The sequence below is a fragment of the Dipodomys spectabilis genome, unplaced genomic scaffold, assembly GCF_019054845.1.
Source record: "Dipodomys spectabilis isolate Male_0828 unplaced genomic scaffold, ASM1905484v1 ptg000297l, whole genome shotgun sequence".
NCBI classification, from domain to species: domain Eukaryota; kingdom Metazoa; phylum Chordata; class Mammalia; order Rodentia; family Heteromyidae; genus Dipodomys; species Dipodomys spectabilis.
The window spans coordinates 13963232-13977196 of NW_024870974.1; the positions used below are offsets into that span (position 1 = coordinate 13963232).

At 43.4% G+C, this 13965-nt stretch overlaps 1 protein-coding gene across 1 annotated transcript; it reads right to left on the minus strand.

Moving 5' to 3' along the window:
- Positions 1–1929: 1929 nt before the first annotated feature.
- On the minus strand, positions 1930–6011 carry Lrat (lecithin retinol acyltransferase). The gene is made up of 2 exons (XM_042701869.1): positions 5472–6011; positions 1930–2183 (listed from the first exon to the last, which is right to left on the minus strand). Exons 1-2 carry the CDS (start codon positions 6009–6011, stop codon positions 2031–2033), a joined length of 693 nt encoding a protein of 230 aa, XP_042557803.1. The 3' UTR covers positions 1930–2030.
- Positions 6012–13965: the final 7954 nt, after the last annotated feature.

Genomic DNA, 13965 nt, shown 5'->3' on the forward strand with positions numbered 1-13965 from the left:
GCTTGGAAAACAGTGGTTCTCACAGTGGTAGCTTTCATGCATAGATACATAAATAACTTTAAGTGATTTAAAGGGGTTATAGGACACCTGTATTTTTTGGTGTTATTTAATGTTTCAGTTATATAAACTATTTAAGTAATAAGATTTTTTTGGGGGGGTCCGGTCATGGGGCCTGAACTCTGGGCCTGGGCACTGTCCCTCAGCTCTTCAGCTCAAGGCTAGTGCTCTACCATTTGAGCCACAGTGCCACTTCCGGCTTTTTTCTTTTTGTTTATGTGGTGCTGAGGAATCGAACTCAGGGCCTCAGGCATGCAAAGCAAGCACTCTACCACTGAGCCACCTTCCCAGCCCCAGTGATATTTAAATAGTCAAAAATGAAGTTTAATTATTACACTCTAGCTGAAGTTGTAGGATATCCGTGGGCAAAACCTCAGTTAAAATAAAATCTATTCTTTAATTTGTTCCAGATGGATCATCAATACCACTCATAGTGTTTTATGAGTCATTCCCTTGAAGCAATGTGTGTGTGTGTGTGTGTGTGTGTGTATGTGTGTGTGTGTGTGTGTGTGTGTGTAACAAGGATGGCCTTGAACTCACATCCCTTCAGCCTCCCTAGTGCTGAGATTATAGGTATGTACCACTAGGCCCCACTAGTACTTGAAATATGTCCAGCTCTAGCTTTACTTTTAGAATTTAGTGACTTTGCAAAAGTACTTGAAGGCTTAACACTGCTATACCTCAGCTCTGGTATTATGATGGCTTCAGTGAAATCAGCTTCATGCCTGACAGTGCCAAAATCATATCAAATAGACATTTCTTCTGGGATTTACGTATGGCTCGCCACATCCCTATATTAAACTCACAAAGTATACTTAGAAATGAAATGGAGAAAACTGACCAGAAAACAAATCTAAGGGTTTTAAAAGTTATTCAGAACATGAACAAATGTTTTAAAGATCAATGATTCAAGGGCATACATCTACAGAATTCAAGGACACAGAAAATGGATTAGACTTGTTTTTATCTTACCAGTTGTTATGACTCACAGTGCTTTAAAGTAGCCACAGGTACACATAAAAGGCAAAAGGAACAAATGCCAGGCTTCCTTATAAGTAAAGCCAATAATATCATTCAAATTTGTGTCTTCTGCAGGAATACAGATTTTTATACTTTCTGGTCAGTTGTTTTTACTTCAAACCTTAACTCTGCCAATACTGAATTCAAGTCATAAGATATTCTGGCCTTTTTTAGGATTACATGTAATACTGAAAACAAACAAACAAACCCAGAATGTGAGGTTTTGGTTTCCTTTTAGCTAATCATCAAACATAGTTTCATTTGAATGAGAAATAGTCTTTCAGTTATCTTAAATCTTTGAACAGAAAAAAAAAAACTTAGAATAAAGTTAGTGATCTCAGTTGCTAAATCTCCAAATCTTCCAATTCAGACCTAACAGAAAAATGATTATAGGAGGACAAAAATCACACACATAATTTCTTGGGGCCATCAGTGTGGGTAGAATTTTCTCATCCTGCTGAATTCTACCACATGTTACCTTTCCAAGGTTTGAATGTGCTTTGCAATAGAACTTCCTAAGAAGATTCAAAAGCCATTGTGCTGGGGCTTACACAGTAAGCACTTGGTGTGATTCTTAATCACATTTGTTTTTTTGTTTTTTTTTGGTCGGTTGTGGGGCTTGAACTCTGGGCCTGGGCGCTGTCCCTCAGCTCTTCAGCTCAAGGCGAGCGCTCTACCACTTGAGCTACAGCGCCACTTCCGGTTTTCTGGTGGTTTATTGGAGATAGGAGTCTCACGGTCTCTCCTGCCCGGGCTGGCTTTGAACCGCGATCCTCAGATCTCAGCCTCCTGAGTAGCTAGGATTACAGGCGTGAGCCACCAGCGCCCGGCTCTTAATCACATTTGTATCTAGAACAGTGTTCTGGGTCACATTTTTTTTTTCTCAACATGCTTCTAGTGATTTGTGCTCTATAAATAAAAACTCATTTTCACACCTCCATGGGGGTATGAAGCTAACCAGCCATCCATAGGATGAATGGGATAAAAATGGCAGGAAGAATAGTGTATGATGCCAGACCCATGCAAATCACGGATGCCAATCCCAAAAGGGCTGAAAGAAAGACACTTCTCTGGGAACGAATGATTATCTTCACAACTTCACAAAACTGTAAAATAAAAATGAAAAGTATCAGGAAAGGTGGCTAAACCTAAAAAAAGGAACACATATAACTCATATATAAAGAAACACATATAATCCAAGTTCCTTGAGATTTGTTAAATCATGCAAGATGTATACTGTCCAGATTTGTCACTCTGTGTCTCATAGAACCTAAAATGATGCTTCAGGTAACCAGGTTAAGAAGGCAGCAGTTGCTTTTGCAAATATAGAATTTTATAGAAAACTATGGAATGTAGCTACAGAACAGTTACTCAGCTCCAAAAGTTAAAGCTACCTAATAGCATACTTGAAAATTAAGAGTTATCTTCAGTTAAAAGAACTTAGCCTATGGGTAAATTAAGCACCCTAAATTTTAGTCATACCAATGATAACTGTCTTAAAAGTCTCAAAATGGGGAAGATATAAAGAGGCAATGTCACTGTATTGTCATAACCATTCTCTGTCTAAATAAATGAAACTTGCCACCAATTATCTATTTGCATAAATGAGTAAGTTTTGTTTTGTTTCTTTGTTGGCTCTAGGCTTGAACTCAGGTTCTGTCCCTGAGCTTCATTTTGACTTAAGGTTAATGCTTCTAGGCTTGAACTCAGGTTCTGTCCCTGAGCTTCATTTTGGCTTAAGGTTAATGCTCTATCAGTAGTGCCACAGCTCCATTTCTGGCTTTTGGTAGTTAATTGGAAATAAAAATATCATGGACTTTACTGCCAGGGATGCCTTCGAAGGCCAATCCTCAGATCTCAGCCTCCTGAGTAGCTAAGATTACAGATGTGAGTCACTGGTGCCCTGCTGTAAGTTGTCTTAATGGAGTCATGTTTATCTTTTTTTTTTTTTTTTAACAATGGTGCTGTATTTCAGACAAACTGAGAATCATGGTCAACTCTTTTTCCTCCTAAAGATTTCCTTTAGGTTTATCTGTTTCTAATGTCTAAGCCCTGTTCACTGAGCCATTGGTCCAGGAAGCATTTCTAGAGATATTTGACTGTATTGAAATTTAGAGAAGGTGTCACTAAGCTGATAGGGTCACTTTTGTAAACACTGAATTCCCCTGAAAATAAAGTGGCACTGAATTTATTTTGGCAATACGAAAGCAGTATTAGCAAAGTGGGGGGTAGGGTGAAGAGGTAGGGCAGGGAGAATCACAGAAAAGCATCATGAATACTCATTAACCGGTTAACAATTTACAAAATACTGAGGGTAAATTAAAAAGAAATTGCAAAGAAGGAAAAAGCTCTTAAGGCTCATTGCAATTTCAATCTAATTGCAGTGTTTTGCTCAGGGAAAGCATTGTTGAAAGCTTTTACAAACAGAACCTAAGTAAGAGAGTCGGCCATTCTTATGTTAAAATGTTAATAACTGTGAAATCAACCCTAAAATCATATACTTCTTGGCCTCAAAAAGGAGAAATCCTTCAGTACTGATGACCTACTCCATTAAAGGCAACTTTTACAATTAGAAAATTTGGGATGAGAACTTTTTCCCCCTTGAGGAAATCTAGTCTGGGGCCAAATTGTTTGTTAGACCATTCAAAGTGAAGACAAAAACTCCATTTCACAAGAGGTACTATGTAGCAGCAGTAATTAAAACACTTCACTGACAAAATTTCCAGAGAAACAACTACTCCAAACTAGGTTTTGTTTTTTTTTTTTCCTGTAGATTAACTGTTGTATAATGTTTGAAAAACTTGTAATGTTTTTCTGTGGAATTACCTGTGTTTCATGAAAGGGTAAGTTTCAAATTATCAACCAGAAAGACTGTTTTTCTCAGAAAAATTACTTACTTGGTCCTTAAGTAAATCTGACATCTTTCCTGTTGTACACTTTTGGAGCTAGTGTTTGTAAATGTGAGGAAGCTCATTTCTAAACAGGCCTGTACTGGAGCTGTGATTCTTGAATCACTGCAGTGTTCTAACTGTATTTTTATTTTGCTTGGAAAAGAATTCATACATTGAATCTATTTTGGTCCTCTTATAAGCTCTAGATAAGCTTAACAATTCCACACTTTGAAATGGAGAGTTTTAAATGGAAACTTTGGAAATGGAAGTTTTTTCCCATAAAAATTAAAATGCATAGCAAGTGAAATCTAAGAAGCAGGAGGGTATCAGTGGCTCAAGCCTATAACTCTAGCTACCTGGGTGGCTGAGGGTGGAGGATTTTGGCTCAAGGCCAGACTGGGCAGGAAAATTAAGACACTAGCTCAACCAGCAAAAACCTGGAGGCATGGGTCAAGTAGTAGAGCACCAGCTATCAAGTGCAAGACCCAGTCTTTAAACAACAAGATGTGGAGCCTGGTTATATGGACTTAGATTATTTTGGTATATATATTAAAAAATCTAAACATGAAGAGGAACATTAAAGCTTATTATCTGATTGCCCAGGTGTCCATGGATGAATATTAACAATACCCCTTCAACACTATAGTTAAGGCTGAGAAAGGGTTCTACTTACTGCAAATGAAGTTTCAGGCTTAAAAGATTATCTTTAAAACTTAAGAAGTTTCAGACGGGGTAATTGACCCATGCCTCCTCTCTTTGGATTTGTGGCTTAAGAATCTTAGTTCTAATATGACCTTTTTCAAAGTATCTATAATAATTACCTTCTCAAACTTGAGGGCTGGGTCTTGAAAAATCAATTGTTTTCATCTCTGGGCAATTATAAGCAATCCAGTCTATCATGACCTTGCGGCTAACGGGTAATGGATGCTGAATTGAGGTGGAAATTAGCCACCAAAGAAACATTTCTTTATACTAAGAAAAAGACTACTCTGAAGCAGACCCGGAAATTAGAGCTCTACCAGCAATTTTGACAGTTTGTATTAAGCAAAGGGAATTCAAAGGGAGAGAGAGAGAAAAAAAAACACCCCAAACACTTTAAAGATAGGATGTGCTTCAAATGTTATAAAGAATGGCTATCTTTCTTCCGATTGCAATTCTAGGGGGAAAGTTGCAGCACACGAGGCAGAATTCCTATGACCCCTTCCTTAGTCACCTGCCCTTTGTCGTCTGAAGGTTTCTGACCACTGGGCAGGCTCTGGAATCCTTAGACACATCCAGTATGGCCACACCCTTTCTCGGTGCATTTCCAGGTATCCTGGAAGGCTTTTCTTTTGCCTGGCCTATCTGAGAAACCAGAAATGACCGTCGATCTTCTAGAACTCTTAAGAATGGTGGGGAGGACGGGGTGGGGGAGTGGTGTCCCGGGAGACCCGAGCTCCCAGAGAGGATAAAAGGATGGGGAAGGGCTTCCCCACCCCCAACTCCCTGTGCGTCACGTGGTACCTGGTCAGCCTGGGGACTGAGCGGGGTGCCGTATCTGCAGTTGGTCACGAAATGCTCGCAGTTGTTCCAGAGCAGGCTGTAGGGGGTGAGGCCCAGCTGCGCCTCCGCCCGGAGCGCCACCTCCTCGTTGAGCAGCGCCTTCTTCCTGAGGGACTTGTCCAGGTGGTTGACCAGGATGTCGGCTCCGTAGGCGAAGTCCTCCACCGTGTCCACGCGGACGCTGGCCACCTTGCCGATGACGCCCAGGATGAGACGCTTGTTGGAGACGACCTGTCGAGTGCGCCCTTCGTCCTTGGTCAGGGCCAACAGGATGTCGGGCATGAGGTGGGCGACGCGGTTGTCACCCAGGTAGATGCCGTAGTGGGTGAAGTTGGTGCGGGGCACCTCCAGCACGTCGCCGCGGAGGAAGGAGCTGATCTCGTAGAAACGGCTCCTGGCTTTGTCTTCACCCAGGGCGCCCAAACTGAAGAGCCTGAAGTTCGAGATGAGGAGCAGCTTCTCCAGCAGGAGGGACGCCGCCTCCAGCATGGGGTTCTTCATCCTGCTCGGGAGAGTGTGAGCTCGCGAAGCGCTGCGGCCGGGGCACCGGCGCAGCTGCAAGACGGCTCACCTGCGGGCCCGCGCTGGGCGTCGGGGCGGCTCCGGGGGCCGGGAGGAAGAAGACAGGATGGAGAGGGACCCAGGTGGGAGGGGGAACGAGTGGCAGTGGGCGCGCGCCCCGAGGTGCAGACGCCTAAGGTGCACCTGAGAGGTCGGGCCGAGCGCGGCTGCACGCCAGGCGCGCCGAGCCTCCGGTATTTATAGCCAGCGAGGGGGGCGGGGCGAACCTCGGCCCCGCCCCGGCGCGCACTGATTGGGCGCCGAGGGCAGGGGAAGTCGAGAGAGTCGGGGCTTTTTGAAAGTGGGAGCTCTCAGGGACTTCCCCCCCACACCCACTCCTGTTGTATTCTCGACCTTTCACCCAAGCTCGCAGGCTGAGCGGCAGGTTTGGGGAAATAGAGGTGCATGCATGGCGGGGTGAAAGGTGGTTCTGCACCTGTCGGGACTGGGGCGCGGTCCGGGAACTCCGGGATAGCTATCTTTAGGAGCAAAGCCCTCTGGGCCAAGCTTTTGGAGGGAGACCGCCGCCCTCGAAACCGGGGTGGTGCCTGGAGAGCTCGGCTCGCTAAAGCCTTGGCGGGTACCCCGCCGAGTGCGCGCGCTGGGAAAGCCCGGGGATCGTCGCCTAAACGGACCTCTGGCCTCTATAAACGCCCGGGATCCCCGCTGGTTCCAGGGTCCACGTGGGGGGCAACCTCAGGGGCTCCGCTTCCCTCCACCTCCCCGGCCAGGGGTCGGAACCCGAAGCCTCTCCGCGCTCGCTGCACGGCGGCGAGGGCGGTTGAGCGCGCGCCTTCCAACGATCAGCCCAGAAAACCGCGGCCCCCAACGTGTGCCAGGGCAGTTCCCCCCACGTCGGGGGCACGGCGTCGGGACCAAGAGCGCAGCTGTACAGCGGGGACTAAGCGGAGCTGCAAGACCGGGAGGCGATGCTGCTCTCCGGGCCTGGGCGGGACACCGGAGCCGCCCTTCCTCTCCCGGTGAGGCGGCCCCCGGTGCGCCAGCCTGGGCAGGCAGTGTGCGCACCGCGCCTCTCCAGTTCTGCACGCATGCGTTATGTAAATGATTGAACTCCGCAGGCTCCTCAAAGCTGGCCAGGTGGAGGCTCAAAAGTTTTCCTCTGAGAAAGCTGCTCCGCTGGCCTGCGGAGGATTCAGAGGCTTTGACCCTTCATCTTACCTGCAGGTTGAAGGAGCGCTGGAGACCCGGCGCCGAGGAGGCCCAGTTCCTCCTCCTCCTCCTCTCCCAGGCCAGGCCTTTTGCTCCCAATCCCTGTCCGTGGCGATCTCTTCCCAATGCTCTTCTTTTGTTCATGGGGAAATCACATCTAGTCCCACAAAGGAGGCCGAGAGAGGAAAGTGCAGCTTTCTGAATCTGGAAGGAGGTGGTGAAACGCCTTCATCTCATTCCTGAAATCTTCTAGACTTATTTTGTCCGGAAGAGTTATGCCAGGATGTAACATTAAATAAATGCTCATTGAGCTGCTTGCCATTCCTTTCTTGATCAACCATAGTGCAACCTTACCTTGCAAATGCCATCTGCTTCCTAAGGTTTTCTCAGAGGCAGATATCATTGTGTGGCTGAATGATTAGTTTTCAGAAGACTCACCGGAGACAGACTTCATCAAAATACATTTAAGCAATCCGAACTACTCAGGAGGCTGAGATCTGAGGATGGAAGGTCGAAGCCAGCCTGGGCAGGAAAGTCTGTGAGACACTTGTCTCCAGTAAACTACTCAGAAAAAAAACCTGGAAATGGCATTGCAGCTCAAGTGATAGAGTGCTAGCCTTGAGCAAAAGCAGCTCAGGGACAGTACCCAAGCCCAGAGTTAAAGCCCCAGGACAGGTAAAAAGAAAGAAAAAATCTAAACACTTAACAGGTTTGTTTTCATTTGTTGTTTTTTTCTGGTCATAGGGGCCTGAACTCTGGTCTGGGCACTATCCCTCAGCTCTTCAGCTTAAGGCTAGCACTCTACCACTTGAGCCACAGCACCACTTCCGGTTTTTTCTGCTTATGTGGTGCTGAGGAATCGAACCCAGGGCCTCATGTATGCAAGGCAAGCACTCTACCACTGAACCACCTTCTCATCCCAATAATAGGTAGTTTTGTACACCAATTTTAGCCAAATGGGTGCAATGCTTGCTAAGAGAAATCTGACCTCTGCATGTTCTCCTGAATCACACAAACAGCTGAAGAAACGTCACCACACTTCCTTAGACCCCATTTCTTGGTAAAACACCTTTCCTGTCACAGATCCTTAGATCCTTAGAAAGGTGACTACAGTCAGTGATAAAATTTGATGTGCAAATGACTTAAATATATGCCAGTGAGTTGCTAGGTCTGTCCAGGCTACTAGATAAAACCTCCGCTTTCCTGGTCTGCACTCCTTAGCCACTACTTCCCAAACTCAGAAAGACAGCCTGGTATTCAGGTCTAAGTGAGTCTCTCCCAACTGTATACTAGACCAAGATCCAGTTGGATCTCAGTTCAAAGGAGGCTAAAATCAGGGCTATGTAACAGCTATGTAACTTCAGTTTCTCATCTTAGGGCCCTTGATGTCATTCAAGGTTTCAGGAGAAAGTCTCTGCTGTCAGATCAGCACAGGCCAACATACAACATCTGACTTTTTAATCTCTTAATAAGCCCTGTTGTCCAGTCTTGTTGAAGTTCCATCTTCCTGCCATACTTTTGGAGTTATCTTTCTGTATTCCAGATCTCCGTTGCTCAGAGTTCACAGAATCCAAACCGAGTCCAAGTCTGAGTCTTCTCACTACTCATTTTCCTTTTTGAAACCTCTAGTTACCCCATTTGCCCTACTCTGGCCTTTGAGTCACTTGTATTTGTCTGAATACCTTTTGTACCTTTACACTTAATCCTTAACTCTTGGAAGTATATATTTTTATAGAAGAAAGTGAAGCTTGTGACATAGTCTGAGTGACAAGATTTCATTTGTGTCTGTTCCCTTTAAGCAGCGGAGCAAGTCTGATCTTCCATCAGTCAGTCCATCCTCCACCCTGTGTTCATTTACTGAGTGCTTAAGGTATTCTCTGCCAAGTGTTGTACCCAGCTTGGAGGCTCAAAGTTAAAAGCAGATCTTAACTTAGATCCCACACAGTCTTTTTGTCCTTTGGTCTTAATTTCTCCACTTCTCTAGTACCAGGGGTCCAAGTTTTGTACATCAATTATTTTACCCAGATAGTGAGAAAGAGCTAGTTAAAGTTCATGTTAATAGCATACCTTCTCCAGGAGCCATGGATCCTATGTCCCATGTTAGGCACATAGAAGAGGTAATATCTTACATATGAGCACAGAATTGTAGGAGTTGAAGTCAGGGCCTCCCACTTGCTAAGCAGGTACTCTACCCCTTGAACTGTACTCTCAGCCCTTGCGTCTTTTTTTTTTTTTTTGGCCAGAGGTGGCCTTGAACCACCATTCTCTTGATGTCCATCTCCTGAGTAGCTAAGATTTAAAGGAGTAAGCTCCAATTTTTACTCTCAAGATTTTTGTTTTCCTTAGGCCTTTTTTAGATTAGTAAATCAGTGAGACCATAAATAATAATCTTAACACTTGCTTTTCCTTTTTTACTATTTTCAATTCATTGACATATATTCAGGTGAGGTTCTCTGGACATAAGCAGTATCCTAACTAGCTAACTCTAAGGGCTTTTTTATGTGAAATTCCTTCTGGAGGCAGAGGAGACCAGCAGACACCTTTTCATGGAGCCTCCTAACTTAGTGCTGCTGGGTGGGCTAGGCTGATAGGAATTAATTAGCTCCTGGGAGGAACATTTCCTGTTTCCTTCCTGATTGGTTAGCACCTTGTTAGCAGGGCTTCACTCCTGACTATTATCTTTAGAAAGATTAAAAGCTACAGCTTCTCTTGGGTGTGTGTGTGTGTGTGTGTGTGTGTGTGTGTGTGTGTGTGTGTGTGTGTGTGTGTGTGTGTGTGTGTGTGTGTGTGTGTGTGTGTGTGTGTGTGTGTGTGTACTGAAATTTGAATTTAGGGCCTGGTGTGTGTGTGTGTGTGTGTGTGTGTGTGTGTGTGTGTGTGTGTGTGTGTGTGTGTGTGTGTGTGTGTGTGTGTGTACTGAAATTTGAATTTAGGGCCTGGGCACTGTTATTTAGTTTTTTCACTCAACTCTGTGGCTGGAGATACAGCTCCAGTTTATTTTCCTGGCTAGCTTCAAAAAGGTCCTCAGAGCTTGGCCTCCTGAGTAGTTAAGAGTTACAGTTATGAACCACTGGTGCTTAGCTCAAGCTTGCTGAGGAAAAAATTAAAGATGTACATTCCCCCCCCACACACAAATATATAAAAATGTCCATATGGAATGTGTAGTTTCTAATATTAAAGTTGCATACTGAAGTTTAGTTGGGCAAAATGAGATCATTTCATTTTTGGAGGAATTTTCCTTCAACACGATAGAGTATACATTTCTTTGGACTCCTAAGAATACTTACCATGTATGAAGCAAATATGTGTGTTTTCTTTTTTCCAGAAAAAGCATTTCCTATTTATGCAAACCGTAGAAGGAGAACTGGTGAAATGCTTGTTGAGACACATATGCCATTCTAAAGGAGCGGCCTTGCCTACTTGCTACGAAAGATTTATAACATCATTTACAAATAGGGAATAAAACTGCAGAATTTTCTCTTGGTGATGATTTTGTGGGAAGTAGTGAAGTAGTGAAGGTCAGAGAAATGAGATTTTTATGTAGCATGGGCATAGGCAGGCAGAGGCAAAATGAGCCCCTAAACCCATCTTTCCTGTACTGACTTGTGCTTCTGTTTTGAATAGGAGTAAAAAAAACGGGGGCTAGAGAGAGTAGTGAGCATAATTATTAAACAGTCTCAGTCTCAGGTGTGGCCCAGTTGCTCATTATTTCAGGATTAGTCAAAGGTGTCTTGTTACAATCAGAAAGTCAATGCAGCCTGGTAGGAGGTCGGCTGGTCCTGGGTCACAGGATGTTAATCCATCCATCCTGTCTGTCTTGGATTCCAAAGTGATTGCAGGAAAGAGTCAGGGATGTCAAGCTCTTCTGCTTTTCCTTCCTTTGTAGGCTTAGGGTGAGGAATTGGTGCTTTTGAGCAAAAACAGTTTTTGAGTTACATTATGACATATTAATGATATAATTGCATAATTATTATTCAGTTTATACACACATAGCAAAACACATAGCTGGTTGCCTCCTTGTTTCTCAATGATAAATACTTAGGACATCTTATAAAAGTGAAGACAACACTGGCCAAGAAAGATAAAAGTGCACCAGAGTGAAAAGTGGTAACACTGGAAGTGGAATTCAAATCAACTGAATGGAATTAAAGGAAAAAAAGGCAGAGGAGAGGAATGATGACTCTTCATTATTTTAGAGAATAGAGGGAAGGTAAACTCTTGCATAAATGAGGAAAGAGATCGTGACTCCAAGCATGAAGATGTTGCAGAGGAAGTGATGACAGCCAAAACAACAATAACAAAAACTGCACAGTCAAAGAATTTGTGGGCAATGTTTCACGGCTTTGAACATGTAAGATCTCAAATGTTGGAATCTGATCCAAACACACAAAAAAGAGCAGGACATGTCAGAGTAGACCTGTGGATTTATTTTAGCTTCCTGTAGTTGGCTGTCTTATAGCTCTTCTTTCTGTTCCTATTTTCTACCATGAGGATTTCCTTTTGGTATCCTTCCCACTTTTATTTTAAATGTTATTTTAATGTCCCAGGCAAGGATATGATTGGTTCCCTGAAAGTCTGTCTCCCTAAATCCACCCTGAAATATTAGTTTTCCATTGTGTAGGTCTATCCTTGGTTTATGATCATCTTTATATTTGCTTTGACTAAGTGGCAGTGTAAGTTCATTATTTCTCTTTCTGAATCTGGGTTTAGTCAGTACCTTTCATGAGCTAACCTCTAGCTTGCTCAGGTATGTCACACCCAGCTTCTTAGCATGCCCAGACCTCAAACAAACCACATCAGTATTTCCTGCCAAAGTGTGGTACATATTTGCTATATCATCTTTACATCTACTAAAGATTTACCGGAAGAAAGAATCCATAAACTGCTTCTGTTGGAACATACCAGAAGGAGAAAGTGAACATAACATGTAGGTCTTCTATCTGAGTAAATTTGGTGAACACATTGTCTTCAGTAGTATAAATGGGAAATTTTTGTGAAGGATTTGAGTCTTCTGTTAACATGGACAACTACAAGAAAGATTATTTTAAAAATAAAACACACTGGGAAATGGGAACTAAAGATTTTAGAAGAAATCTGATCTCATAATTAGAATACTTAGAAGCTGTGTCTTGCAGGTTGATGAAATTCCATGGAGAGTGTGGCTTTGCTGTTCTACGCACTGTGAAGAAGCTGGGTTGTTTGCTCCTCAGAGTTCCAGTATTTACTTGTAGAAGTAGAGGAAAGAATTATAATGAACTCCCATCTGCTGGTCAGGTGAAAGCTAAGTTGGAGCAGTACTAGACTGTAGCCCTGAGGCTGCCTCAGAATCAAAGAAGCATTGTGTTTTGGAAGATTGGAGACTGATGGCCACCTGGCCTGGCCCTTATCCCTAGAAAAGCATTTCCAACTTCCCCTCCCTGACTTCCAAGAATTCAGTCAAGTGGAGGAGGCACATTTCTCCCAAAGGCCAGGTCCTCATCATAAAGAAGCTCTCAAGTATTTTCATTTAGCAAGTCTGGTGAACCACAGTGCTATCCACTCATACAGTGATAGACAATGTATGATGGCATGTCTTTGGAGATGATTTTTATAGCTGTTTTTGTTTCTATAATTATGTAAGGGTAGAGATACGTCTTTTTCTTTTTTGTGTGCATATTTTAATACCTGCTACAGTTAGGACTTGCCACACATAAACTTCTAGTAAATGTTTAACTAAACTACAGGCTTTTTTTTTTTTGGTCCATCATGAGGTTTGAACTCGGGGCCTGGAAGCTGTCCTTGAGCTCTTTTGTTCAAGGTTAGCACTCTACCACTTTGAGCCACAGCTCCACATCTAGTTTTTAAGTGGTTAATTGGAGGTAAGAGTCTCATGGGGACTTTTCTGCCCTGGCTGGAGGCTGGCTTGAAAATGCGATCCTCAGATCTCAACCTCCTGAGTTGCTAGCTAGGATTACAGGTGTGAGCTACCAGTGCCTGGCTAACTATAGGCTTTCTATTTGATATTTTCTAAAACTGGCCCTGGCAATTAACTTTTCATCTTCATGACCAATGCAAATGCTAAGAAAAAGCCATGTACAAAACAGACAAGCAATAAATATTGGCCAAGCTGACCAAATTCCTTGCACTGATTTGCCTATTACGCCAGGTTTAGTTTTATCTTCAAGCTGTTCCATCTCCACATTTGGGATCTACACTCTCCTTCCATCCTGCCCCACCCACTTAAAACTTCCACTAGGTTTTCCTTGTTTATGGTTTATGAAGGCAAAAGTAATTTATTAAACCATCCCAGTGTGATTTTAATATACAGGGGGTTCAAGCTTACTCACGCTTCCTCCATTTATGGCTTTTTGATAGTCAATTGGAAATAAGATTCATAACCAAAGGACTACAGCTCCAGTTTTCCATTCTTTAAAAAAATATTCCATTAATTCTTGGTTTTTGTTTTTGATCAGTTTGCTATGTTTTCAGTCATAATGTTGTGTTATGACCAGCGTTATGGTTCAAACATTTTTGCTCAAAAAACATTGTCTTAATCACAGGCTCTGTTCCATTATAAAACAAACAAATGGTTGCTGGGCTGAGTTGGAAGGGATGTTGTTTAGCAAATTTTCAGTCCCTTCTATGTTGTCCTTGGAGAGCAATATGTGCTCCTGCCTTCGGGCATAAGCCATGTGATGAGCTATGGCCTCTGGAAAATTAGCAGGCTTGATACACAGCAGCTTTC

What these genes read in the sequence shown, in the direction of transcription:
- Lrat (XM_042701869.1), bottom strand. Translation starts at nt 6,011, where the DNA reads ATGAAGAACCCCATGCTGGAGGCGGCGTCCCTCCTGCTGGAGAAGCTG. An exon ending in TCAGTCCCCAGGCTGACCAG is followed by an intron (nt 2,184 to 5,471) that starts GTACCACGTGAC and finishes TTTATTTTACAG; the next exon opens with TTTTGTGAAGTTGTGAAGAT.